The 26,740-nt window shown below is 40.6% G+C and overlaps 1 protein-coding gene across 1 annotated transcript in view; it reads right to left on the bottom strand.

Moving 5' to 3' along the window:
* The window catches only part of CWF19L2 (CWF19 like cell cycle control factor 2), a 73,861-nt gene extending 48,654 nt beyond the window's left edge, over positions 1–25,207 (bottom strand). The window contains exons 1-8 of the mRNA XM_027677298.1: positions 25,107–25,207; positions 13,515–13,622; positions 12,670–12,789; positions 11,190–11,297; positions 6,281–6,400; positions 5,043–5,136; positions 3,771–3,886; positions 2,759–3,477 (exon numbers count right to left, since the gene is read on the bottom strand). Of these exons, the coding sequence (XP_027533099.1) occupies positions 2,759–3,477; positions 3,771–3,886; positions 5,043–5,136; positions 6,281–6,400; positions 11,190–11,297; positions 12,670–12,789; positions 13,515–13,622; positions 25,107–25,181 (1,460 nt within the window). The 5' untranslated portion in view covers positions 25,182–25,207. The remainder of the gene's footprint in view (positions 1–2,758; positions 3,478–3,770; positions 3,887–5,042; positions 5,137–6,280; positions 6,401–11,189; positions 11,298–12,669; positions 12,790–13,514; positions 13,623–25,106) is intronic.
* Positions 25,208–26,740: the final 1,533 nt, after the last annotated feature.

Raw genomic sequence — 26,740 nt, 5'->3', positions numbered from 1 at the left:
TATCAGAAGTCGTGTAAAAATTTAATCTGTGGTGAACTGATACTTCTACAACACCGTACTAGGATCACCTTTTGCTGAAATCTTGGACAGTGGTTCTTTAGGTGATCCTAACTGATTACAGATGTAATCCGTTAGATAAAAACCGTTCATCAAGTCTGAGACTACGACTGGACCTAGCCACACCCAATCTCCATCAGGAGTTTCTAAGGCAAGGGGGTGTTCACTCAAAACCTCATGACACAATGGGAGGGTCTCCCTTACCCTTTTGTGTCTTCAGTCTCTGTGTAAATCATTCTAAATCAATTTTCTCTCAATTTTCCTTTGTATGTTTCACTCATGTAGTAAATAACAGAGTGAACCTTATCACCAAACTTTGTTAAGTCACATTTTTGTAGATTCATATTAAAACCATTTTTGCAAATACCTTTGATGGTGATTCTTTGAGCAGCCCTAAACCACTCATTCACGACCAGGAGCCTATATGGTGCTGTGGTTTGGACTTAACTGGTGACAGCGTTGGTAACACACTGCTGTTTTGGCTGTTGTTGAACAGTGCTTACTCAGCCTCAAGGCTTTCTCTGGGTCTCACTGTGCACCCCCAGGAAGCAGGATGGGGTGAGCAGAGGCTTGGGAGGGTCACACCCAGGACAGTCAACCCAAACCAGCCAAAGGACTATTCCATGCCACGTACCATCATGCTCTGGAAAAAAAAGGTTGGAGAGCGCATTCTTTACAAAATAGCTGCTGTTCAAAGACCGGCTGGGCATCAGTCTGCTCATGGGAGGTGGTGAGTGACTGACTGCCTTTGCATCACATGTTGCTGTCCCTCTCCCTCACTCGTTACACTGCCTTTATCCAATAAGGAGTTTTTCTCCCCTTTGCTCTTCTGATTCCCTCTGCAGAATGGAGAACAAGCAAGCAGCTGGGTACGTGCTTAGTTGCTTCCTGGGGGTCAACACACCACACACATAAAGCAACAACCAGCTCCACACCTTCCCCCTCACCCCTCACCCCCGTTCCTACCCCTCAAGACAGGTGGAAAACAACTGTGGATTGTGGAGACCTTGTACTTGAACAAAGTCATGCACAAACCAGGACTCAAGAGCAGAGGAAGTCTCACAGGTTTCAGTTCAGATACACCATGAATCATTCTAATGAGAAGTTTACAAAGCACATTTAACTGGTAAAACCCAGACATTTCAGGGCAATAACTATTTGGGTGATATATAGGAAAACAAAGAGGATTGCTAAATTTGAATGTCTAATAATGTCTCATACATCACAGGTTTAATGCTACAAGACCTTTTTTTCAGAGTAACTAAAACAGGTATAAAAATTTATTTATCATTTTCCAGCAAAATAGCACCTAGGCAAACACTAAAATAAACAATAAAACAAGAGATTACAAATATTTATGAATGGAATTTCCCATAGTGTGCAAAACTATTCATGCCAGAATTTGGAACTACTTCTGCCATGATATATATTCAAGTTCATGCTTTTAAAAAAAAATTAGATTAAGTGAACATCATGTAAGTAATTTATATTCTTGCTATTAATGAAAATTTAAATTTCATTGGCTTCTATCAAAGTATAGCAAGCTAAATCTGGAAAAAATACTCAATATATATAAATAAAGAACTGTGTACACTAGGATGCCTGTTGCTGGTAACTCATGCAGGACTCATTCACGTACATTTTTTCTCTGGAAATACACAGTGAGGTATCTGCAAGTACTACACATAGGGACAATTATAAATAAAATAAACAATTTTAAGGTATCTTCTTATTAGAATCCAACAAATAATTAAAAGTAAATTCATAACCCCGCTATAAGAAGTTTTCTGCACATAACTGACATAAGCATACAAGAAAGAAGGAATTACATTTGATCATATTTCATCAAATGCTGTTTGTAACTAAATCATACCATTCTTCTTACACACTCCAACCAAGACTATTTACTTGTCCAGCTTTCCCAAACAATTAAATAAAACCACCCTGACACTAAAAATACTTTTGCACATGCCTACATATTATTGGAAAGATCTGAAGGAAAGCATTCACAGTAATAACCACTCTAGACAAATCACTGGGAGAACCAGCAAGCTGCTAATACTGGAGAACAGGAGGCCTTGAGCAGAGCAAAAGGTCAGTTCTCTACAACTTACTTTTCTGACCACTTCTCCTTACTACTCTCTGCAAGTCAGGAAAAATTAAATTCCTGCTGCCTATTAGTTTATGTTTCCCTTCCCACTCCTATTAATCCTTCCTCTTTTCCACACAAAATGCATGTTCTAATCAGTACCTTCTACTATTTTTCTCTACTTAAGCATGTGCATTCACCTCACAGGTGCAAAACCTATCCCTGCTGTATTAATTATTTCAGGTTTTAGTTAGCATTTTGTAACATTTCAAGTTTGTCTTTTATAAATTCATTGACAGTTAAGATATTGTTTTGCAGGTTTTTTGCCTAAGAGGCCAATTTTACTGCAGTGTGAACTAACATTAGAAACAAGCAGAAAATAATCTAGCATTAGCAATTCTCAAATAAGCTGAGGAGACAGGACAAGTAAGGGGTGTTCATTACTTCTGCAGTGGTCTATTGTAGTTGCCCTTAGCTGGAGGCTAGACTCCTCCAAACTAAAGAGATCTGATAGGATCAGTTCTAATATTGCCACAAAGAAGGTAAGAGTTTCTGGTATACTTTGCCATGAAAGATACAGCAAAGAAACAAGTAAAAAAGTTCATAAAATACCTAGAGCATGATGTTTTACTGTCAGATAACATCTCTTTCTTCTCAGAGATATCGCTTGGGTACTCCTGTCGCAACTTCTCTTTTTCATCACTTGGAGTTCTTTCCCAACTATTGCCATCAGTTTGTTCCCTAGTACCTGATGATTTTTGATCAGACAGTAATTTCTCATCATTATCTTCGCGGTGCGTTTTGGTCCACACGGCAGTATCCTCTTCAGGTTTCTGAAAACGGCTGCTCAAAGAGCTATGAACAGGCAGTTTGGAAGAGGACTGCTCTGACTTGTAGTGTCTAGGTACACTGTAAGATGATGAATCATCTTCAGAGGGTTTCAAAAATTTGTGTTTCATATTGCTTAAAGATGAACCCTTTTCCTGATTTCGTTTTTCACTGGAGTATTTTTCTCCTTTGGAGCTGTAGCCCCTTAGTAGGAAGTCCATGCTCCTGTGTCCACATTCTTGGTCTCTTCTTGACATACCTCTTTTGTAATCTTTGTCCTCTTGTGCCCATCCCTTGCTATCCCTCTCCCTAGTATGGCCCCCAAACACGCTCCTGTTTCTATCAGCTTCATCTCGTGTCGCCTTTTCAATATGCTGTTCTTTCTTCTCTCTCTTGCTTTCTGAATAGTCAGTTTTCCTCCACCTTCCACTTCTTTGATAATTTTCCTTTCTAGATGCAGCTTTTTCAGCTTCTTCTAATCGTGACTGAAATACCTCCACTGACTATAAAAAAAGAATAAAAAAGTCATGATACTTTAAAGACCATGGGGTATTGTGTAAGTATTTTAAATCTGCTGTAGTATACCATATATTAAAAAAAAAATTTAACAAAATAAAATGCATAAAAGGCTGGGTAGTTTTAAACTCTTCATCACTTGAGAGAAGCTTCAGAGGTTGTTTTTTCCTGCTTCTTTCCTTAGGTCTTACACTACACATTAAGTACTTGTGCCTTTTTATGAAAGTAATCTTTTCCAAGCATCTATTAGTATGAAGAAAATTTAATTGAACATCCTCACCCCATATCTCTCAGCTACAATTTCCTCAAAATTTCGTTTCTCTCTCTCAGCCTGCTCTTTCATCCTTTGGTATGATTTTTGCAGCCAGCTTAATCCAGCATCTTCTACCACTGTAACTAAAGTAGAAAACAATGAGAGGTCACAGTTTTAAATCTCAATTATTCCTATTTAACCTTACTCTGTATGTGACATCAAACCTTCACCTAAACTTAATGTAAAAATTGAAGGGGGTGCAAATGAAAAACAGAATTAATATAATAACACAGTTACATGTTTTCATAAGTTAATACTGGTTATACCTCAGCAATCCCACAGATTTAATTTAACCTTCTCTACTTTATCATAGAACACAACAAGCAGTTTCCAAGACAGGACTAGTATATGAGAAGTTCTGCAGGTTTTTAATGACATTAAGGAGCTTTCTCATTGTTTCCACTTTCTGTGCCCGTTCTTTGGCATACTCCTTATACAGAAACAAGTGGATTCCCCTTCTCAGAAAATGAATGAGTAACCAGTTGCTTTCCATTTGAGAAGCTAGCAGAGGTCTTAACATTCTGAACACACACTCACTGATGCCTGTCACCTCCTACAGGTCACTGATCTCTGCGACTCCTAAAGTAGGCATGAGGTTAATGGTTTGCAGGACAGACTGTCTACAGGGAAAGGCTCGCAAAAAGCCACAGACCCCACTCTTCCCTTGACAGAATACAAGGACCCCTTCTTATCACATAATAAATGCTTAATGACATCATGAAAAACGTTTTTCTAACTGCACTTGCTGGAAACAGACAGGATAACCCTGGGGTAAGGAAAGCAGTGAAAAGGTTACAGAAGCCGTATTTTTCATAAACTGCATCTGTAATGTATTTCATTTTAATGTGACTCAGTCTTCTGTGGGTGAATATTTTAAAACAGTAATTTGTGTAATGGAATGAAAGGAACCAAATGAGTCAACAATAATTTATCTTGTCTTGGTTAAATCATGCTTTCCTTTAATTAGTTCAAAATGGAGAATTTCTGTAAAGATATTGAAGGTCAAACCACTCAAGATTAAAAACCAGTGAGCAAACAACGAAGAACATACTGTAATATGAACCCAATATTCACTACTGAATTTCCATCCAAATTTTACTTTATTACATTATTATTGTTATTATTAATAATATATAATTCATAATGCATTTACAAAAACATTAGCAGTAACTTGTTAGCAACATAGAGATCAGAAACTGCAGCAGAAATTTAAGAATATTACCAAAAGTTGCTGTTTACCTTTCTTAACTGAAGCTTCTTCATCCTTCTCTGGTGGCAAACCTGTACCACCATCTTTCCAATAGGGATTAAGTTCTCTCTCAGACAGCATGGCCTAAAACAGAAATAATTTTAATATGTACATAGCATATGGCTTGTATTTTCTAGATATTTTCTAGAATATAAATTTTGGGAGACTTGTATGTGAAGTCTATGTTATATCATCAGTTCACCCCCAACATTGGCATGCTGTATGCATCTGTTATACAGATTGGTTTGGGTATCAAAGAAAGAACAGACACTCTGGTGCAGAAAACACAAGAGTATAAACCTGCATGGACAGCAAGGAGTTGGGTGAGAGAGTCTACAAGAATCATACTCTTCCAGGATTAAGCACACATATAAATTGTCATTAACCATATATAATACATGCTGACATTCTGATGATTTAAGATCTCCACATTAAATGGTCCTTCAACAGCTCAGAAACAATGTTCAGTAAAAAAATTATGTGGAGAAAAAAAACAAAAAAAGATTAATCTCTTCTCAAAAGACAATAACCAAAGCACCATATACTACACAATAACAGCACTCCAGGTCAATCTGGTTCCCAGACACAACTAACTGGAAAACCTAACAGCAACAAAGGACCTACTGTAAAATGTAAGGACAAGTAAATGTTAGATGGTTATCAGTAACTGTGTTTGAGATCAGACTAAATTGCATTTGAGGTTGTCAACAAAACAGTCATCAACTGTATGTAAACAGAATTAATTTAATGACAGCAACCCCTTGCGCACCACCCTGTTCACCAACAACAGGGACATGAAAGGAACAACTACTGCTCTGCATTCTTTCTTCAGGAAAAAACAAGCCTTAGCACTCTAGACTTTAAGACAGTAACTTAAGTAAGCTTTTATCACACAAACCAATGGTGCTCCTGTCACACACATCATGGAGAAGGTGGTCAGACCAACAATCTGTCATTTTCATTAAGTAAAATATCTCAGGAGCCCTTCAAATATTACAGAACTTAGTATTAACAAACCCGACTTTCTCCTTACCTAGAATATAGTTTAAAGGCCTTTCTCCACAAGATTAACTTGGATGTATGAAGCCTTCCCATCCCAAACAGACCAATTTTATTAAAATAACTATCACTTCATGCATCACGCATTAGTTTAAATAACAATAAAGACTTATATATTTGAACCCAGTAGTAAAATGCAGAAAAAATTTAATATATTAATTCCTCCTACCTGCTCAAGTTCTTGAGCTTTCTGTCGTTCCAATACTTTTTCTTTGTGTCTTTCACCTTTGACAGCTGCTACTGACGTTGTTTTCAGTGACATGAAGTCTAAATTCATCCATTCTTCTCTCTATAAAATAAAAACAGAGAATCAGCGTTCATAATTCCAACAGAAACATGGCTCATGTACAAACCAAACTAGTGCAACTACTGACAAATGTTTCCGACAATAAACAGTATAGTCTTTACAAACACATATAAAATACTTTAATGAAAAGAAAGTACCATTTTAAGAACCCCGATCTTTCAATTTTTTAATACACAAATAAATTGCATAAATGTCTTTCCATAATTTGAAATATATCTTCACAACATATTTAAGACACTAGTAAACATGAGATTGTACAGGCTGCTAATTATTTGCTTCAAGAAACACTGTACATCTCATCTTGTTAATTTTGACCTCCTGACCTTTTATATCTCTTCTAGTGCATACAAAATCTGCAATCGGTAACTGAGCATAGTTTATACCTCGGATATCTAGGCACTAACTGCACCCTCAAACTCAACAATTATACATCTGAAGCCTGTAAACTGTACCCAAGATATCAGGTAGAAAACTGCATTTACAAAACCTAAGTCAGACCAAGGAGATTTTAAAAATGAGGACTACTCTACAGAAAAATGGCATATAAAAAGCCTAGATATAACTACTACATTTATACACACAAATCCTGAAGTCTCAAAAGAAGGCAGTGACATACACATTATAAGCAACTACTCTATAAAAAGAAGTATTTGGAGCAATTCTATGATTCTAGCATACAAACCAAAATAACAAGATTATATCTATTTTGAAACATCTTGCAGAAGAGTCTTGCTGTCTTCAATAGGGTTCAAGTCTGAGCTGTCAATCTGAATAGATGCTACATGGCACGCTATCATCGGCTTGTGCGCTGTAAACTCAACTTCATTCTCAAATTCAAACCCAAAAGGGGCAGTATCCCAAGGAGAAGACTTCAAGTTAACGACCTCCAATCAGCCACAGTAAGAGAAAGATTCCAGACTAATCTTCAAACCAGGCTCGAAAACCATCCCACAAATCCTGCAGATTCCTCTCCTGAAACAATTTGGCATCATATTAAAAGCTGCATCCTGCAATCCTCTGAAGAATCCTTAGGGTTCTCCCTCAAGAAGAACAAGGACTGGTTTGATGAAAACAATCAAGAAATCCAGGACTTGTTGAGGAAGAAGAGAACTGCCCACCAAGCACACCTTGCACTGCCATCCTGTCACACAAGAAAAATAGCCTTTCGTCTTGCATGCAGCAAGCTTCAGCAGAAACTCCGTGACATCCAGAACAAGTGGTGGACCGATCTAGCTGCAAAAACTCAACTATGTGCAGATACAGGGGATCACAAAGGATTCTATGAGGCCCTGAAAACAGCATATGGGCCTACGTACCAAGTCCAAAGCCCACTACTCAGTGCAGATGGTCAAACGCTTCTGACAGATAAAACCTCCATACTGAATAGATGGTCTGAACACTTTCAGACTCTTTTCAGTACCAACCGTGTAGTACAAGACTCAGCAATTCAGTCCATCACACAACAACCGGTGAAATTCGAATTGGATACTGCCCCCACTTTAGGAGAAACCCTCAAGGCCATACAGCAGGTGAAAATCGGTAAGGCAGCTGGGGTTGATGGAATTCCACCCGAAGTCTGGAAACATGGGGGCCTTGCACTCCATGCTAAATTTCATGAGCTTGTGGTGCGCTGTTGGGAACTAGGTGAACTACCTTCAGACCTTCGTGATGCAGTCATCATCACCTTGTATAAGAAGAAAGGCACTAAATCTGACTGCTCAAATTACCGTGGTATTACTCTGCTCTCCATTGCTGGCAAAATCTTGGCAAGAATACTCCTGAACAGACTAATACCCGCTATAGCAGAAGAAATTCTACCTGAAAGTCAGTGTGGCTTCAGAGCCAACAGGAGCACCACAGACATGATATTTGTTCTCAGACAACTGCAAGAGAAGTGTAGGGAACAGAACAAAGGTCTCTATGTAACCTTTGTCGACCTCACCAAGGCTTTCGATACTGTGAGCAGAAAAGGTCTTTGGCAGATTTTGGAACTTTTAGGTTGTCCCCCCAAGTTCCTTAAAATGATCATCTCACTTCATGAGGATCAGCACGGCCAAGTCAGATATGGCAACACACTTTCTGAGCCCTTTCTAATAAAGAATGGTGTGAAACAAGGCTGCGTTCTCGCTCCTACCCTATTCACAATCTTTTTCAGCATGATGCTCCAAAGGGCCTCGGCAGATCTCGATGATCAGGACGGTATCTACATTCGATATCGTACTGATGGAAGCCTATTCAACCTAAGGCGACTAAAGGCCCACACCAAGACCCTAAACCATCTTATCCGGGAGCTGCTTTACGCTGATGACGCCGCCCTTGTTGCCCACACAGAAGCAGCCCTGCAGCGTTTAACATCCTGCTTTGCAGATGCTGCTGAGCTCTTTGGGCTGCAAGTCAGCTTAAAGAAGACTGAAGTTCTCCATCAACCTGCACCTCAGGAAGTCCTCCATCATCCCCACATCACCATCGGCCAGTCAGAACTCAAATCAGTCCAACAGTTTAATTACTTAGGCAGCCTCATCTCCTCAGATGGTAAGATCGACGGGGAGATAGATAATAGGTTAGCGAAGGCATATAGTGCCTTTGGAAAACTCCATAAAAGAGTATGGCGTAATAAACACTTGAAGAAAAGTACCAAGATCAGTGTTTACAGAGCCATAGTGCTGTCTACTCTTTTATATGGTTCCGAATCATGGGTCATCTACCGCCACCACCTGCGTCTCCTAGAACGCTTCCATCAACGCTGCCTCCGTACAATCCTGAACATCCGCTGGTCAGATTATGTGACCAATACATCTGTTCTTGAACAGGCAGCAATCACAAGTATTGAGGCCATGTTACTGAGAACACAGCTGCGATGGGCAGGGCACGTCTCCAGGATGAAGGACCACCGCCTCCCTAAGATCCTGCTTTATGGTGAACTTGCCTCCGGCTGCCGCAAGAGAGGAGCTCCGAAGAAAAGATACAAGGACTCCCTGAAGCAACAACTCAGCCTCGGGCATATTGATCACCATAACTGGTCCACTCTGGCCTCTAATCGGGAGGCCTGGAGACAGACCATTTATAACGCTGCTGATGCTTTTGAGAAGGCACGCAGGATCACTCTTGAGGAGAAAAGACAACGCAGAAAGAATCGAGCCTTGCAGAATATACCATCTAAGGAGTCTCTCTGCTGTGTCTTTTGCAACCGGACGTGTCTATCTCGTATTGGCCTTTTTAGCCACCAACGCGCTTGCATGAAAAATGGGTAGAGCCCTTCCCAAATCTTCGTTCGCGAAGCCTAGCCATGATGATATTAGGCAACACAACAGGGAGTTTCAGGGGTGAAACCCAACATTCCAGATCTCCTCTAAAAGAAAGAACTGAAAAATAATCTATCTTCAAGTGTTTCAATAATACCTATGCCCATATTAGCCAGCACCATGAATCAACAAACGTGGATGTGCATGGGACCTCTGGAGAAGGTCATCTGGTCTAAACCCCTGCTCAAGCAGGGACACCCAGAGACAGTTGCCCAGGACCATGTACAGATGGACTGTAAATACATCCAGAGAGGGAGATTCCACAACCTCTCCAGGTAACCTGTGCCAGTGCCTGGACACCCTCACAGTAAAACAAAGTTTCCTGATGTTCAGAAGGAAGCTCCTGTGTTTCAGTTTGTGCTCATTGCTTCTGGTCCTGTCTCTGGGCACCACTGAAAAATGCCTGACTCTGACTCTATATAGGTTTCAGATTTGTCGTTTGAGGATTTTTATTTTTGTTTCTGTCTTTTCTTCTTTTTTTTTTTTTAAGCAAGCACTCTGGACTAGGCCAAGACTGGTCACATCAAGCACCTTAGGTGCACTTTGAGAACACATCTTCTAATTTAGTTTAATCCAACAGGAAATGGATTTATGTGTTCCAAGACTTCTTCATAACATAAGCCAAAATAAAAAAGTAGGGATGACTAGGAAATTCCTGTCAAAAGCACACTCTTCATCCAAAACCAGACAAGTCTAGGCCATACATTATACCAAAAATTGCTTTAAAAAAAGGGGGTTGCAGTATAAATTATCAAGACACACACATTGCATTACTTCATACTTTTCCAAGACAATAGATATGATTGAGAGTCCCTTTTTATTTCTCTTAACAAGATGCACCATTTCAGAATGAGAAACAGGGACTTTTTTCAGGAGAAAAAAATTTTAGACACTAAATTAAAAATCATTTTTACACAACTGAGGATGTTGTGGTATGTGACTATACTTGTTACTGAAATCACTGCAGTTCATTTCAGTATTACACCATTTTCCAGAATACTGGGCACAGAATTCACTCAGGAAAATCAGAAGAGGCACTGATGCCATAAAAATTATCACTGAGAAGTTCTACACCTCTCTTCCTTATATCTGTTTAAGCACCATAGAAGGAAAAATTCATTCAATTATAGAATACCCACCAAAATTATGAAGAAAAAATAACATATCTAGTCAAGGCCATTAAGCTGACCTCTTCAAGAATATCAAGTTGTTAGACGATGAAAACAAATGATGATGAAAGGAACTGGTGCAGGGCAACATTAAGAGCAGTGCTTTCTTAAACACTAAGAGCTATTAGGTAGAGAAGTCTTCCAGTGAATGAAAAGTAGCATTCACCTAGCTAAGCAAAGACATTTGTCTCTAAAATAGGTTTTGTTCAACACACTGCAAAAGAGCTGTCAAGAAACCTAAGCATGTTTCACAGTTGGTCATGCTGAATTTATCACTGGACTAGTTATCAGCCTGCTCACCTGCAGTGAGGGTTCTTTCACAGCATCTGGTTGCTTGTTAACCTTCCAAGCCTTTTCTGTGTCATCCGACTGTGACACATTTGACTCAACCCATTCAACTGAAGAATCCTAAAAAGAGAGTTTAATGTAAAGAATAATAATAACAACACCTTAACACATTAGTTGATAAAATGCAATACTAACCAAGTATATTGATAATCAAAATCCTGAATTGATAATCAAAAATTAATTGTGATTAGCATTACTAATATAATACTGTTTAATATTTTAAAATACTGATAATAAAACCAGAATATTGATATTTCCATAGAAGACTGTTCCTTCATGATCAAAAGACTCCATTATACTTCATGAGCACATCACATTATATAACACTACTTCATACTGGTATTTGCATAACACTGCTAAAGCTAAAACTGTCATAATAAAAACAAAACCAAAATCAATTGGGATTACGACATTACAAAAACAAAATAAAAAATGCATTACTTCATTACTATGTTTTACACTAAAAAAATAAAATCAGTTACACAGTACAATATAAAGCACTGTACATGCTATTGCCTCCTCTTTTCATATCCAGCTTCCTACACTTGCACTTTTCCACTTGAAGTAAATAGGACTCCAATGACAGTTGCTTTGCTATTTACATGAACCTGTCATAGGAATAACAGACTTTGGATTGAAGTTACAGCCAGGAATGTGTGCTATCCTAGGAGTCACTGTTGTGGTCTGAAGGGTTTTGGTGACTCCCATGTGAAAATGCAGGACATTTGTGCCTTAGGTTACTTCCTACACTGATATCATAGCTCATCTCTGGTATCAGTCCCTAAAAAATAAATCTCATCACGCTGCACATTCCTTCACTCAACAAAAGAGACTCTCTGAAAATTAAAAATCACAGTGCCAGCTGACTCACACCAAAATGCTGGGAGGATGTTTTCCACAATGTGGAAAAACACACTGAAAGCAGCACCACATTTCTAATGCCATCTCTGTGCTGTTTTGCCAGTGTCCCTCAACGTGAAGGCATCTGCTTACAGACTCAAATGCACCTGAGTCATGTACAATTCCCATGTTCCTGGGAGTGTCCATGGTTGAACATCCACGGAAAAAGTCAGAAGTAACTCATGCTTAAAATCAAAGTATATTTGCACTTTCAGACACATCGTTCTACCATATACCAGGGTCAACAGGGTACCTACGAATTTTTCCTCTCTATCCCAGAAGAAGGATTTTTTATAAATCCCTTAGTTCCTAATGAGTGAATTCAACATTATAAAATTCCCAGGCACATAACAGCCTATGTTAAATTGATTAAATACTCACTATATTAAAATCGATAAATTTTGCCACAGTTTTTTCCAACAGAAAATGGTAAGAATTAGTCTAAATTTTACTAACCACATCTACCCACAGCAACTAAAATGGTTCAAGTTTTAAGACTGTAATTTGAAGTATTTTAAAATTCCTTACTTACTGAAGAACTATCAGAAAAGTCATCCTTCTTTTCAGATTTTTGTTTCTTACTTTTCTTCTTTTCTTTCTTAGCTTTTTTTGAATGCTTATCCTTTTTCTTTTTTTTCTGCACAGAATGTTCCTACAAGTAAATGTTTGTAAATGAGATTCAGTAAACCAAATCACACACATACAAGAAAAATAATCACAACCCACTTACCAAACTACTGAAAAAAGGTAAACCACACATAGCTATGTTTTGCTTTTACTAACCTTTCTCTCTTCTGGTGGGAGGGGTGGGCTGGGGTGGGGTGGTAGAGGCAGGGAGGGCATGCCTCACATCCATAATTGGCTTTTCTTCCCCCTCTCAATATGTTTTTCACTGGAACTAAGGCACTATAACTATACATAGAATATCTACTACACTACATTTATTTTGGTCAAATCTATTTCTTCAGGTATCACTATATCATTAATACACATCTTTCCTTTGTTGAAATATCTGCACAGATTGCTACACTAAAAGGATGTGATATTCAGAGGCTCCATTAAGATTTCTCTTGTGAACGACCACAAACAAGACTGCTATGAAGCCTTGGATCCTCCAGATTTCTTCCCATAGGACTTGTCTGGCAGCACTTGCTCTTCTGCGTTTTGTGGAAACTAAAGATAGAATTGAATGACGGAAATTTTTTGTCTTTGCAAGTAAAAGATTATTTCCATGTTAAAAAAAAGTTAAAATCCAAACATAAAGAAATCAGAAATTAGAAAGTTTTTAAAGATCATCTTAAAGCCCTCAAAGCTTTCTATTCACACAAACATGCTGTAAAGCTAACAATCCAATTCAATGATTTACAGTTCCATCACCTTTTCCAGTTGTTCCACACGTTCATTCACATCAGCAAGCATCCACATATCTTCACCTTGTGGATGTTTTAGCAGCTTGCACTTCTCCTTTTCATAATTAATTTTGACCTAAGATGAACAGAGAAGAAAAATAACCAGTGGGAGTTCAGTAGCATATCCTTACAAACACACCTCTGCAAGCCACACTGACACAACCATACACAATGTCGAAAACTGTGCTTGAGAACTTTTCCTTTTAGAGGACAGCAATAAAAATATTTTTGGATTACATGTCAAAGGGGACATTCAGCTAGAACATACTACACACTCGCCTTCTTAAGCTACAGCCTTGCAGGTTCTCTATCACTGATTTCATCTCATCATCCTAAATAAGAGTGACACAAAGACATTTCAGCTTCCATTCGTCATTCTGATAAGTCTTCTCTTATTGCAACCTTCATGAACTGAATACATGATATGATACAGTGGACTTCTGAGTTTCTAGTTCAAAAAATTCTCTAGGCAATTACTGCATTGCAAAGCACAGCTCACCATCTGTTAGCAAGCCTATCTCTGTGCACATTCAACTTTGAAAATATCTCAGCCAGATACAAACCTTGAAACTGCAGAAATCCACACAAATATTCTAAAGGAGTATACAAGTATACAAGGATTAGCATTTTGGGCTGCAGAATGTTCCTCCCTTTCTGGTTATGGAGATAAAACTAGAAATACTTTCACTACTGCTTCTGAAAAAATAACCATCACTGCAGACAGTTTCAATTCCTGGAAAGGATTTTTATAAGCCACATAAATAAAAGAATTACTTTTTTCAGCTTCTGAAGTTCCCTCTATTACTTCCAGCAGAAACTTTCAGAAGCAAGTTTACTTAATATAACTTCTCATTAGGAAACTCTTTGTCCCAAAGTGCAATACAGCACATCCTAATTAAACAGGAGGAAAGTTATTTTATATTATTACACCCCTGATTTTGTGTTAGATAAGTCTTGCAAGTTTGAGAGTGCTTTTGGTTTTTTATTTGTTTGAGGGTTTTCTTTTAAAATAACTAAAATCAAAACAAAAGGTGGAGTTTGGAATTTTTATCCTGAAACACCAAGTTTCACCAGAAAGTGTTGTCAAACATAAGCCAAAAGAACGCATATAAGTTTTTAAAAGACCAATATTTAAAACAAACAAACAAAAAATCTCAGGAGATCAGACAGCTAGTTGAAGTCATTCCTCCTGGTCAGCTATTAGCTCTCTACATATACGTCTGTGCACTGCACAAGACATATAACCTCCCTACCACAGGCCAGTTTCTCCCTTTCTGATACTATAATAATAATAATGGCCAGTCTTTGCGAACGAAGATTTTGGGAAAGGTCTTTTACCTTTCAAGCCTGCGCAATGGATTTTTTAGGTGAGACACAGCATGCGCTGAACTGAGCCCACCCTTTAATCCTAAGGTTCATCTGCCGGGGCCAAGCGAGCTTGGACAATGGCAGTGAGGTCCTCAGGACGTAGGTTTGTTTAGAGTGACCTTCTCATAGATGGATGGCCTCACAGGGCTAATGAGCTCCATCTGCCTGGAGGATCGGGGAATCGAACCTGGGTCGCAGCAGTGAGAGTCCTGCTAACCACTAGGCCACCAGGGGTCCCCCCTTTCTGATACAGTCAAGAAGGAAATCTGCAGCTTTTGTCCTGACAGCAAACAATGCTTGCAGGAGGATGGTCAATATTCTGTAAGGGTTCAAGGAACAGAAATACATGCCAAAAAAGGTAAGATTAAGAGGATATTTTTTAAAAAGATAGGACTGCTGTCGTATTTTTTAACATTGTCGCCAGCACTATTGAAAATGGCACAACACAAAGAACAAAAAACTAAATAAAGCAAAAAAAAATCAAAATACTACACATCTGTGCCAAAACAAAGCACCCTTTAAAACCTTTCTTGTCTACTTTCTTAGAAACTCCAGGTGATAAAATTTTTAATGCACTTAAATGCAAGCAAAGCAAGGCTGGTACCCACACTTCTTGATTTTCAACAAAGGAATACTGCAAAACAAAAAATAGTATAAATCTGCTCAAATAAAGAGGTCAAATCTCGGACTTCCAGCTCTAGAATGAAGCTGACAGTCTACAAGGGTGAATGCTACCTCTTAAAATATAAAAAGCAAAGATAAAGAAAGAATGAGTTAAGAACACACTGAGTAATTTATTTCAATATCAAAATAATTTTCCAGTTTATAAATAAACAAAACAACAAAAGAATAAGCAGGATTATAATTCAGTGAGAATGAAACAGTTGTTAAGCATAACACAGAGTCATCAAAACCACCCAGGACTCAAAAAAATGCAGGTGTGTTTCCTGCTATCCCTCCATGATCCAGAGAGCGCACTGGCTAACTCTGGCCACCTTAAGGCATCTGGGACAACACTCTTAAAAATTCATGCAGAAATCACTGACTGATATCTTCTGTTCTAGTCCATTTATATGATGCTGAGCCTTTTGTCTTAAAAATACATTCATCTGACTAAAAAAAGGTAACTAAACATGGCACATCCATGGATAAGAGAAGGATAATAACTTCAGCTATGCAACTCACAAAATGTCTACAAGCCACATACTCCAAACTTAAATTTATAACTGGACAGAGATGAAACAGTGGAGATAAAGGGAACCTGAATATGGTTCTAGATGGGAAAAAATAAAAACAAAAACAGACTCCGAGCTCATTTGCTCCAAAAGTAAACAGAAATCATGTTGCCAAGATGCAGACTGAGAAAAGGACAGGCTTTTTGAACACTCCATTTCACTTTTGGTTGAGAAAGAACTGTAGCTGGAGTCAACAGTTCCCTTCAACCCCTTTAGCAATTCTCAGGCATATAAATCTACAAAGGCCTCAAATAAAAGCCAGTCAAGATCAGCTTGTCAACACGTCTTCATTGAGTACGCTCTCTGCCTGTCACAGGAGATTTAGCCTCATCCTTCCCTATAATAAAAAGTATATTTTATATAAAATTACTATTTCCTTCATGCTACCAAAGTTAGAAATAAACATTGCCCAAAATGAGGTTAATATTACAAATAAGGTATAAAAGAAGATTTTATACTTTTTATTATATCTAAAATAAACAGAAAAAAAAAGGCAAGCATTTAAGTAATTGAGATACATGATCCTAATGAAAGAGGTGGATCATCATTTTGGCTGAAGAACACATATTTAGAACACAGATTGACTAGAAATCATCATCAGACTACAGATTGTTGTCTCCCGAATACTAAATGAAACAGGATTGGGCAAGATGAATCTGCAGTGGCAGATCAACCACCACGCTGTTAAGAGAAAGACAAAACAAAAGCATCAGGTGAAAGTTTGTTTTTTCTTAGATGAAGATGCAAAATATAGAAGATTCTTAACTATATATATATGTAAAATAATATTAAAGAAAGCTACCTAGAGATTTAAAAATATGAAAGAAGTTATACTTTCACCTTAATTATCATTTTAACCCAAGACTAGAGAGTTAGCAGTGATACCATCTGAATCCTTCTATCTCTAAAAACTATCTAGCTCCCTCAAATTACAATATTCATTTTTTATTGTTGGTGATGCTTTCCCCTCACACACACACTTTTTTCAAGTGAGAATGAGGAGGAAAATCTGTCTACATTACTTTATTAGCTTCAAAACTTACCTTTATATTCTACTTGTCTTTTATAAACATGCAGGGCTTACTAGCATCTCATAAAATGTAGAAAAGAAGGAAAAACTAATTAAATCCCCTGTCATACTTACTGTTCTATTTGTGAAGGCCAACTTTAATAGTTGCACATCTGTCAACCCACAGGAATTCAAGCATTTAATTCACATTAAGGTTCATTAATACTTATCATACCACAAAAATATCCAATAATTTATCCTTTCCCCTTTACAAACGAGTACTTAACATGAGGTACATCTCAGGTCATCACTGCAATATTTTTAAGTTTTTTCTCCATAAATACAGGATGCTACATTTCTGAAATATCTCTGTTTCAAGAGTAATGAAACAATTATGCAAGTGACTGTGCAAGATACACATGAACAGAGAGAACCATTACAAGCAACAACCTGTCAAGAAGGGCAAGCATCAACCTACATCTGTGACACCCTAATAAAGGTGCTCATAGTCTCCTTTGCAACAAGCACAGGGTGAAGCCTAAGGCTGGCAAAGCACTTTGAACGGTTAGTTGATAAGGTGCTATTAAAACAATAATTATAGCACTATGTTACCAATGTTTGCCATGGTTAACAAAGCCAAGTTTTGTAGTTTTTACCACAAGCAGGCAAAAGGGTTTTGGATTTCGCAGGTCCATCTGGATGTGGGAGGAAACCAAGCTCAAAGAAAGTGATTTCCGGTTTTCATTAAGCAGGTCATTAAAGCCAGCCTGCACAGTTGCTGACAACAGTATCTGCTAAACAAAGAATAAAGCTTGCTCCAAAATAGCCTGTAATACACTGCAGACACAAACACCAAAACCTGCAAAAATTACCATGCCACACCAGGAAGAAGCAGAAAAGATCAGACACTGCCAACAGCCAAGATTTAGGTCACACAATAAATGGAAGTTGTTACAAACAGTCCCCAAGGATGTCCAGAAGGGATGATGAGATGTCAATTAGGGATACAAAATTCCCTCCTCAGCTCACAGAAACCTTGACCAACACTCTTTCCTGACCCGAACTCTATTTACCATTTCAGTTCTCACCAAGGCCAGAGGAAGTTTTCAAGACCACTACAGAGACCATGCAATTTTCCATCTTTAACTGTGGTCAATTTCTAGTTCTCCAGACAATAATCCCCACCATTCAATAATCAATTTCTCCATCCAAAAGAAGAAAAGTCACCTTTCCTCCACCAGGAGAAACTCTACAGCACAAATCAGATCAATACAGCATGACAAAAACATTCAACACAAAGAGCAACAGCTAAGCTGCTCTACTGTCTGTGTGTCAGTGAAGGGCAGGGTTCCACTCCCATGCCTCTCCTCTCTGCACTCCCCCTCACATGTTCCCACCCAGGCCTATCTTTGCACTGTAGCCTCAGGAGAAGCCACTTCAAGGACTACCCTGACACAAAACCCCACCAAAAGCAGGGTGCAGCTTCCTGCAGATCAAGCTTACAAGCTGCCACTCTGGCAAGGTCATCAAAGCTACTAGTTAAGCACAAGGAACGAAGAAAAAAATGTGCGCTTTGGGGAGAAGTGTGGAAAAAACCTCCTTTCAGCAACAGTTTTCTGTTAGAAAAGGTCAAAAAATCCCCAGTCCTTCAGACATCAACATAAGGCACCCAAAATACATACACTGAGCTTTTCTTTCTAATTTCAGGACCACCTCCCATCCTATCATACAAACCCCTCCACTCAATTAATTGTTTTGATAACCAGCTATCAGAAAGGTTGCTGTGGCATGTATTACCCTCCCACCTTCCATCACCCCAAAGCTCAGAGCCAGAGAGCCCTGGTTATATGAGTGCTTACCTTGAGGGAACCTGAACATACCTTCCTTGCAGTTCTCTGTGTGAAAAACACACTTATTTTTGCGAATACTTAAGACTATTTTTCTACTCTCAATATTCCAATTATTGTTAAACCCACAAAGCTTTCCCAAGGAAGACAGCAGCGGAAACACATGAAAGAGCTTAACTTCCACCCCAACTTGCCAAATCGCAACTGAGTCAGAGCGCTGCCTGTACCACCACCACCTCCAGACACAGCTGTGCCAGCCGGAAACGTCACTACTCTTTGTCATTTTCACCAGCCAAAAGGCACAGAAGACAGGTCACTGAGAGAACCATCACTTCAATCATTTAAGCTTCTTGTGATCAATAATCATTAGAGAAAAGTCAGATGTGATTTAAAAAGCTGGCTGTAGGAGATGTCAGCCTTCGGTCAGAAACATCTGGGAGGCAGTAACTGTTTCTGCTGGTACAGACACAACAGATAAGCAGATGCAGTAGGGTAGCTACTCCTGCTAGGAAACTGTAGATGGGTAATTCATGTTAATGTAGGACCTCTCCACTCCAGTGACAAAGCAAGCTCTAGAGGAAGGCCTTACAGGATATAACAATGAAGACATCTGTCTTCATTGCTCACCTTCTAAAATGACCTGTCTGTTAAATCAAAGATGTTGCTTGCAAAAATGCATAGAGAGGTGCTTTGTCAAAAGTCTGAAAACTTTTTGTGAAAAGGCAGCATTAATTGCTCAGTATTGCTACTCTCCTAATACCACAGATTTAAGTGAATATAGCAATGCTGACATGCTTATTTCTTTCAGCAAAGAGTCAGGGATGTAACACTTCATAAAGGATTTAAAAGGGAAAGAACAAAAAGAAGGTGCTTAGTATTATAGCACAGAAGCTACTTCCAACAAATAACAGCTCTATAACCTCTTATAGTGGTATGTGTTTGGCTACTAATTCCTATCTAAGGAGAAATTTCTGTAACTTTCCACCAAAAACTGAACTATAAAATACTGCCAAAGCATTCCATCATCTCAGCAAATACTACACCCATTTAAAAAAAAAATAATATGTACTATTATCAAGAGATACTTGCAATCTGTCAGTAATCCTTAACAATTAAAAGGCAGGTTTTTCTGCACAAGGAATAGTCAAATCACATCACCCTCAGAGGCCAAAGTGTAAAAGACTCAAAGTCCATGGAAAAAAAAACAAGTAACAGAAGAGCAACCCTAAAATACAGAAATATGATAGTACAGATACCAGAATAACCCAAAAATGAAATCTTGATAGATTTTACCAAGAGAAGAAGTGTTCATGTCTAGGAAAAGTACACATCCCTGCACTTACCAAAACACACATCAGACTATTTTCTTGCTGTAAACTTGTAAACCAAAACAGCAGTGTCATGAACTATCAGGCTCATCAAAACAAGATGCTATTTCTGAAGCTCAATAACAATTTGCATGTCAACACTTAATTATTTGATTACTGATCATTATCATAAACATTATCAGCTGCTGGGTTTAACCAATGCAGTTGGGAGGACAGACTACACAAATGAAAGAATACACTTCCAAAATTTAAAAGAGAAATCTCAATCAATGAATTCAGCGACACGCTGGTTCTTCAAAAGAAGTGCAAGTTCAATATTTCATAACAAAAAGCTCCTCAAGGTGAGTTAGTTGAACATCTGATCTTTGCAGAAACAGAGCTGCTGAAGTACAATTATGACTCAAAACTTCTCAGATTATCAGAAGCAAAGACCTACGCAGCTTCCAAAATGTCTTTCCGAAAGTAAAAGGCAGGAGCTTCTAGGACTGCAAACACCAAATAACTGACTTTACTATGTTAGCCAGCTGTGAAAAGTCCATACACATCTCTTTCTGCCTTTGCAAGCAAGACAGTCAAAACACATTGACATAAAGCCTTGCTGTTTTCCCCCAGTTCTGTTCACAGAATCATAGAATATCCTGAGTTGGAAGGGACCCACAAGGATCATCAAAGTCGAAGTCCTGGCCATGCACAGAACAACGCCAAGAATCACACCATGTGCCTGAAAGCGTTGTCCAAACACTTCTTGAACTCTGTCAGGCTTGGAGCCATGACCACTTCCCTGGGGAGCCTGTTACAGCGCCCAACCACTCTCCGAGTGAAAAACCTTTACTTAATATCCAGCCTCTCCTGACACAGTTTCAGGCCATTCCCTCAGGTCCTGTCACTGGTCACGAGACTGATGAGTTCCTGCCCCTCCTCTTCCTCTCAAGAGGAAGCTGTAACTGCAATGAGGTCTCCTCTCAGTCTCCTCCAAGTTGAACAGACCAAGTGACCTCAGCCGCTCCTCATACAGCTTCACCATCATTGTTGCCCTCCTTTGGACACTCTCTAAGAGATTAATATCTTTCTTATATTGTTCACCCAAAACTGCATACAGCAGAGTACTGACATGGCAACTATGACATCCTCATGTTTTCATGTTATAAAATGATAAATTGACTTTTCACAGAAATAACAGAGTAGCTACAGGAGAAGTCTTACAATGTTGTCCTTTTACATAGCTTAATATTAGGTTATTGGGTCCATAAATGGGAAGAGGAAACATGCAATAAGTTAAAAAAAAAAGGTTCATGCCTAAATTTCTCTGACAGTCAAATTAGTGATAAAGCAACCTCTACAGCCTCCTTTGTTCCACAAGGACTTGTATAGGACTTTTGCTAACACATTCTAAAACTCTGGTGCAGAAAAGGGGGTGGGGGGAAACTCCCAACCTTCAACATGTCCTCTCCTTACTACAAGTTTTAGTTCTTATTGCAAGGAAAAGAAACAGTTCAAGGGCATACATAAGATGATGAACACAGCAATTCCACAAGCAGCAGCAAAGAAAACCATTTGATCATTAATTTATGTTTCAGTGCTACCCAATGCACCCAGGAGAATCCCTGAAAATCAGAGAATCCGAATTAGCTTTAGGTTGCTTGGAAGTGAAAAGATAACACCATGGAAAAATAACACAGACTCCATAATGTACACTTCCAGTAGGAAGCTGAAAAGTCACATCACAGAAGTTTCTCAGTGGTCATAGAGGGACCAAGCATCTCTAATGGTTATATCCTGTAGAAAACAATGTCATTGTCTCTAGATCCCTTCCTACACTCCACAAAAAATGGACTTGAAGAACTATAGTGCCTAGTATTTCACAAATCATACTCCCTTCTGTTTCCCTGTATTAGACTTCTGAGAGCTCTGACATTCTCAGAACTGAGAATCTAAGCTAGTATCCCAACTTAAAAATGTCCAGCAATGCACACGGACACTGACAAGAGTGTAAAACAGGGTTAAGTCCAAGTGAGCCACCTCCAGAACATTCCTGTATCCTCCAGGAATTTGAGGCTCAGCAACTTTTCAATCAATAACTTTCAACATATAGTTTTGCTTTTAGGCTATTATCATCTGGATGGAAGTGGAGTGTCAGTATTTACAACATGCTATACAAGAGATCCTACAATTTCTCTGTGCATCATCTGAAAGTTCACTTTTGTCTGCTCTAAGACAACTACATGCAAATCCCTTAATACAACCCAGTTCTTGAGTCGAAAGAAACAGCAGATAGCAATTCTCCATTTCCTTCTCCATATCACCTAATGATTTTACTGAACTCTCTCAAATTAATTTTATTTTCAGCCTATTTTTCCTCATCTCAAAACCTTTAGTGTCCTTGAACAGCCTGTACCATGACCATCTCTGAATATTTCCTTCCCACCTTCTCCAAGGCTGTTCAGTTCTTCTTGAGATGCCACGCTCAAGATACCATGCTTTCTAGGAACAATTCAAAGTCTGCCAAAACCAACCTGTCCCCTTTTCCCCATACATCCTCAGCATGAAGAAGTGCTCTCACCCTCAGCATCAACCCTTCCTCTGTGAGAGCAATTTTGGCTCACTGCTGTAGTTTCTCTAGTAACCAAACCTCCCTCTTCAGCCTTCCTGCCTCCATGAATTGAGACTTACCTAAATATGACGAGAGGTTAAACACAAATTTATTGCCTTTTCCACAGCAGGTGGAATCCCTGTTGAGGAACGGATTCAGTGCAGGTAGCTCGGTGTAGCTGCAATGGAGGCCCCAGGTTGTGCCCTAGGTAGTGGGAAATGGTGAGAGCCCCAGGCAAGAGGCCATGAACTGGTGCCAACCCTTTGCACAGCAAAGGGCATGGGGCCCTTTGGGACCAGCCAGGAGAATAGACACTGAAAGACACAGCAGGAGCCCAGGACTCAGCAGGAATACCCCAGACTATAAGACTGCATAGACTTTAAGGGTATAAAAGCCCAGGAACTGTGTTGTTTGAAGCACCAGCTCAAGCTGGTTTTGTGTTTTGCACCATCATTAAATTGTCTTAAGGATCTAGACACCTGAGACTCTACTGTGGGAAACCTGGGGTTGAACTGGGAAGGAAACCAGGTCTGACTATGTGAGTGGGGTGTGTAGCGAGTCAAGTGGGGCACCCATCAGCTCACAAGAGCCAACCACTATGAAGGGGCTCCAGTTCCAGCAGGAAAAGTCTCAGGTGGTGGGAGTGTGGCTGCCAGAGTGGCTCCTGGGTGGTCAGAGAGGAAAGTTCCCTTAACCCTAGCACTGGAGTTTTTCAAGACATGACTCAACAGAGCACTAGATAATCTCATCTAGACTCCCTAATCCACAAGGGTTGGACCAAATGATCTTTCAAGATCTTTTCAGCCAATGCTGTTCTAGGATTCTAAGCAAATACAAGTGGCACCAATGGAGAAGAAAATGTAAAGGTAAAGCAGGATAACGGTGTCCTACATAAGTTTTGCTTCTTGTTAAGTGTATTTTCTGAACATCCAAGAGGTTGAACTGAGCAAAGGAGCATTCTTAAGCATATCATACAGCAGTTCAAATACAGCAAAAGACAACAATAACAAACTTTTGCAGGGGAGTATGGTTCACTGTTACTAAGTTAAAGGAATTTCCCTTCAACTGTTTGTCAAAAAGGGGGAAATCACTGAAGAGAACTTCTAGAAACAAGAAACAGTTCCACAACTGTACAAGGGAGACGCCTTTATGATGTATTACGTGAAGTCCTCTCTCTGCTTTGCCTTGAGAAAAGACATCACTGACATGTAAGCTTCAAGCTATTCAGGCCGTTTTCCCACTACTTTTTTTTGGTGAAAATATCTTTGCCCAGTAAGATTTGGTTGCTGCTTACTCTGGCCTTCCGTCAAAAGCCCATCCTCACAACCTCATACTTTTTCCATATCCTGTCTTCCTCATACTCTTTTCTTTCTATGTAGTTATCTACCCCTACTCCTCAAACTTCAAAATGAATCATGTCATCCAACTGATGTGCCGTTTACGACATCAACACTCATTCTGCCTACAAGTTAAAACAAGAATCAGCACAAGTGCCTAACATGGCCTATAAGCAGGTTTTGAACAGAATGGATCAGGATCAGCACAGGTCTCCAAGTCACAGCAACTATATCAAAGCACCTGTGAGTGGGAGCTTCCTAATTCTTGGCTCTCACTACAGCAACACAGAACCAAGCAAGTAACATCATGACTCCACAAAAATACTTCTTAGCGCACACACACATCACTTCACTTCAGTGACCAGAATGTTGTAATGGAGGGATACGGACTCTTTTGGAAATATAGGCCAGGAAGACAAGGAGGAGTTGCCTCTTATGTCTCATTTAAGGAAGGTCTGAGACCTGGGGCTGTTTAGTCTAGAGAAGAGAAGGCTGGGGAGCGGGGGTGGCGTCATCAATGTATACAAAAATCTGAAGAGAGGCTGTAAAGACGACCGGCCCTGGCTCTTTTCAAAGGTGTAAGCCCAGAAACACGTAGAAAGTGAAACACCACTCGGATCAATATCACAAGGGACAAAAAGCACGAACTCAGTTCCTGGCTGCGTCCTGCCGCTCCCAGTGCCGCATCCCGGCTCCCCTCGGCGCACAAGGGGCTCTCCCAGGGCGTTCCCCCCCAGGGCGGCCCGCGGGAGCGCACTGACCCCGCGCAGCACCCAGGGCCCAGCCTGGGGGACGGAAAGGACTGAGCAGCACCGGGGCAAGGCCGGGCCGGGCCGGGCCCCCCACCTGGGCCAGCAGCGCCTCCCGCTGTTCCTGCTCCCGCTGCTCCCGGCTCCGCTCCCTCTCCAGCTCGGACGCCATCGGCACGGCGCGCCGGAAACCGTGCGGCAGCCGTACGGCAGCACCGCCGCGACGCTGTCGTGAACGGCGTCTCGGGCAACGGCGGGCGGGGATAACGGGGACAGCGCCCGCCCTGGCCCGCCGGGGCCTGCCCGGGCCTGAGCTCTGGTGCCGCCGGGTCTCAGTCCCGCCGCGCTCGGCAGCCTCTGCCGTCAGGCGCTCACCTCATGACAGGGTTGGAAGGGACCCACAAGGATCATCAAGTCCAACTCCTAGCCCTCCACAGGACCATCCCCAGGAGTCACACCATGTGCCTGAGAGCACTGTCCAAACAGTTCTTGAACTCTGTCAGGCTTGGTGCTGTGACCACTTCCCTGGGGAGCCTGTTCCAGTGCCCAACCACCCTCTGGGTGAAGAACCTTTTTCTAATATCCAACCTATACCTCCCCTGACACAGCTTCAGGCCATTCCCTCGGGTCCTGTCACTGGTCACCACAGAGAAGAGATCAGTGCCTGCCCCCCCTCTTCCCCTCCTATGGAAGTTGTAGACTGCAATGAGGTCTCCTCTCGGTCTCCTCCAGGCTGAACAGACCAAGTGACCTCAGCTGCTCCTCATACGGCTTCCCCTCAAGGCCCTTCACCATCTTTGTTGCCCTCCTTTGGACATTCTCCACTAGCTTAATATCTTTCGTATATTGTGGTGCCCAAAAGTGCACACAATATCCAAAGTGAGGCTGCCCCAGCGCAGACCAGAGCGGGACAATCCCCTCCCTCGACCAGCTGGCAATGCTTTGCTTGATGCCCCCCAGGACATGGTTGGCCCTCCTGGCTGCCAGGGCACTGCTGACTCATATTCAACCTGCTGTCAACCAGGACCCCCAGGTCCCTTTTCACAGTATTGCTTTCCAGCATCTCACTCCCCAATCTGTGCGGACATCCAGGGTCACTCTGCCCCAAGTGCCCAGCTGGATTCCCCCCACTTCACTCTGAGCTCACCGAAGGCTTCCCACAGCCTCTCAGGCAAAGGTCTCAGAAAGCATTGTGTTGTGGCACAGCACCTTAGCAGAACCCTGTGCTGCTTGACCAACAGGACCACTCAGTCCTGGGATGGGTGTTAAGGAAACTTCCCTGCCTGGCCATTCAGGAGCCACTCCAGCAGGTTTCCCATAGCAGAACCGCAGACATCTCAATCCTTATAATAATTTAATCATGGTACAACAACAAAATAACAGCTCGAGCTGGTGCATGCAAGGAGGGACCCCAAAGAAAGGAGCTCCTGGGCTTTTACACCCTCACAGTCCAAGTGCAGTAAAGTCTGGAGTCCTTGGTTCCTGCCGTGTCCCTGAGTGTCCGGTCACATGGCCACTGCCACAGGTCCCAGTACCCTTTGACAGTCCACAGCATCTTGCTTTGGGCTCAGGCTCGTGCCCCCCCACGAGCTCAACCTGCAGCTCACACTGCAGCTGAATGCAAAAACCATCTGCACTGAATGTATTCCTCCACAATGGGGATACTGACCTCCAGGTTTATCCTTCCCACTGGGCCTAAATTGCCTTGTGCAGACCCCAGCCTGCTCACCT

Source organism: Neopelma chrysocephalum, unplaced genomic scaffold (assembly GCF_003984885.1).
Source record: "Neopelma chrysocephalum unplaced genomic scaffold, ASM398488v2 Primary Assembly neopelma1_43, whole genome shotgun sequence".
Lineage (NCBI taxonomy): Eukaryota > Metazoa > Chordata > Aves > Passeriformes > Pipridae > Neopelma > Neopelma chrysocephalum.
This window is presented reverse-complemented; position numbering and strand designations above follow the sequence as displayed.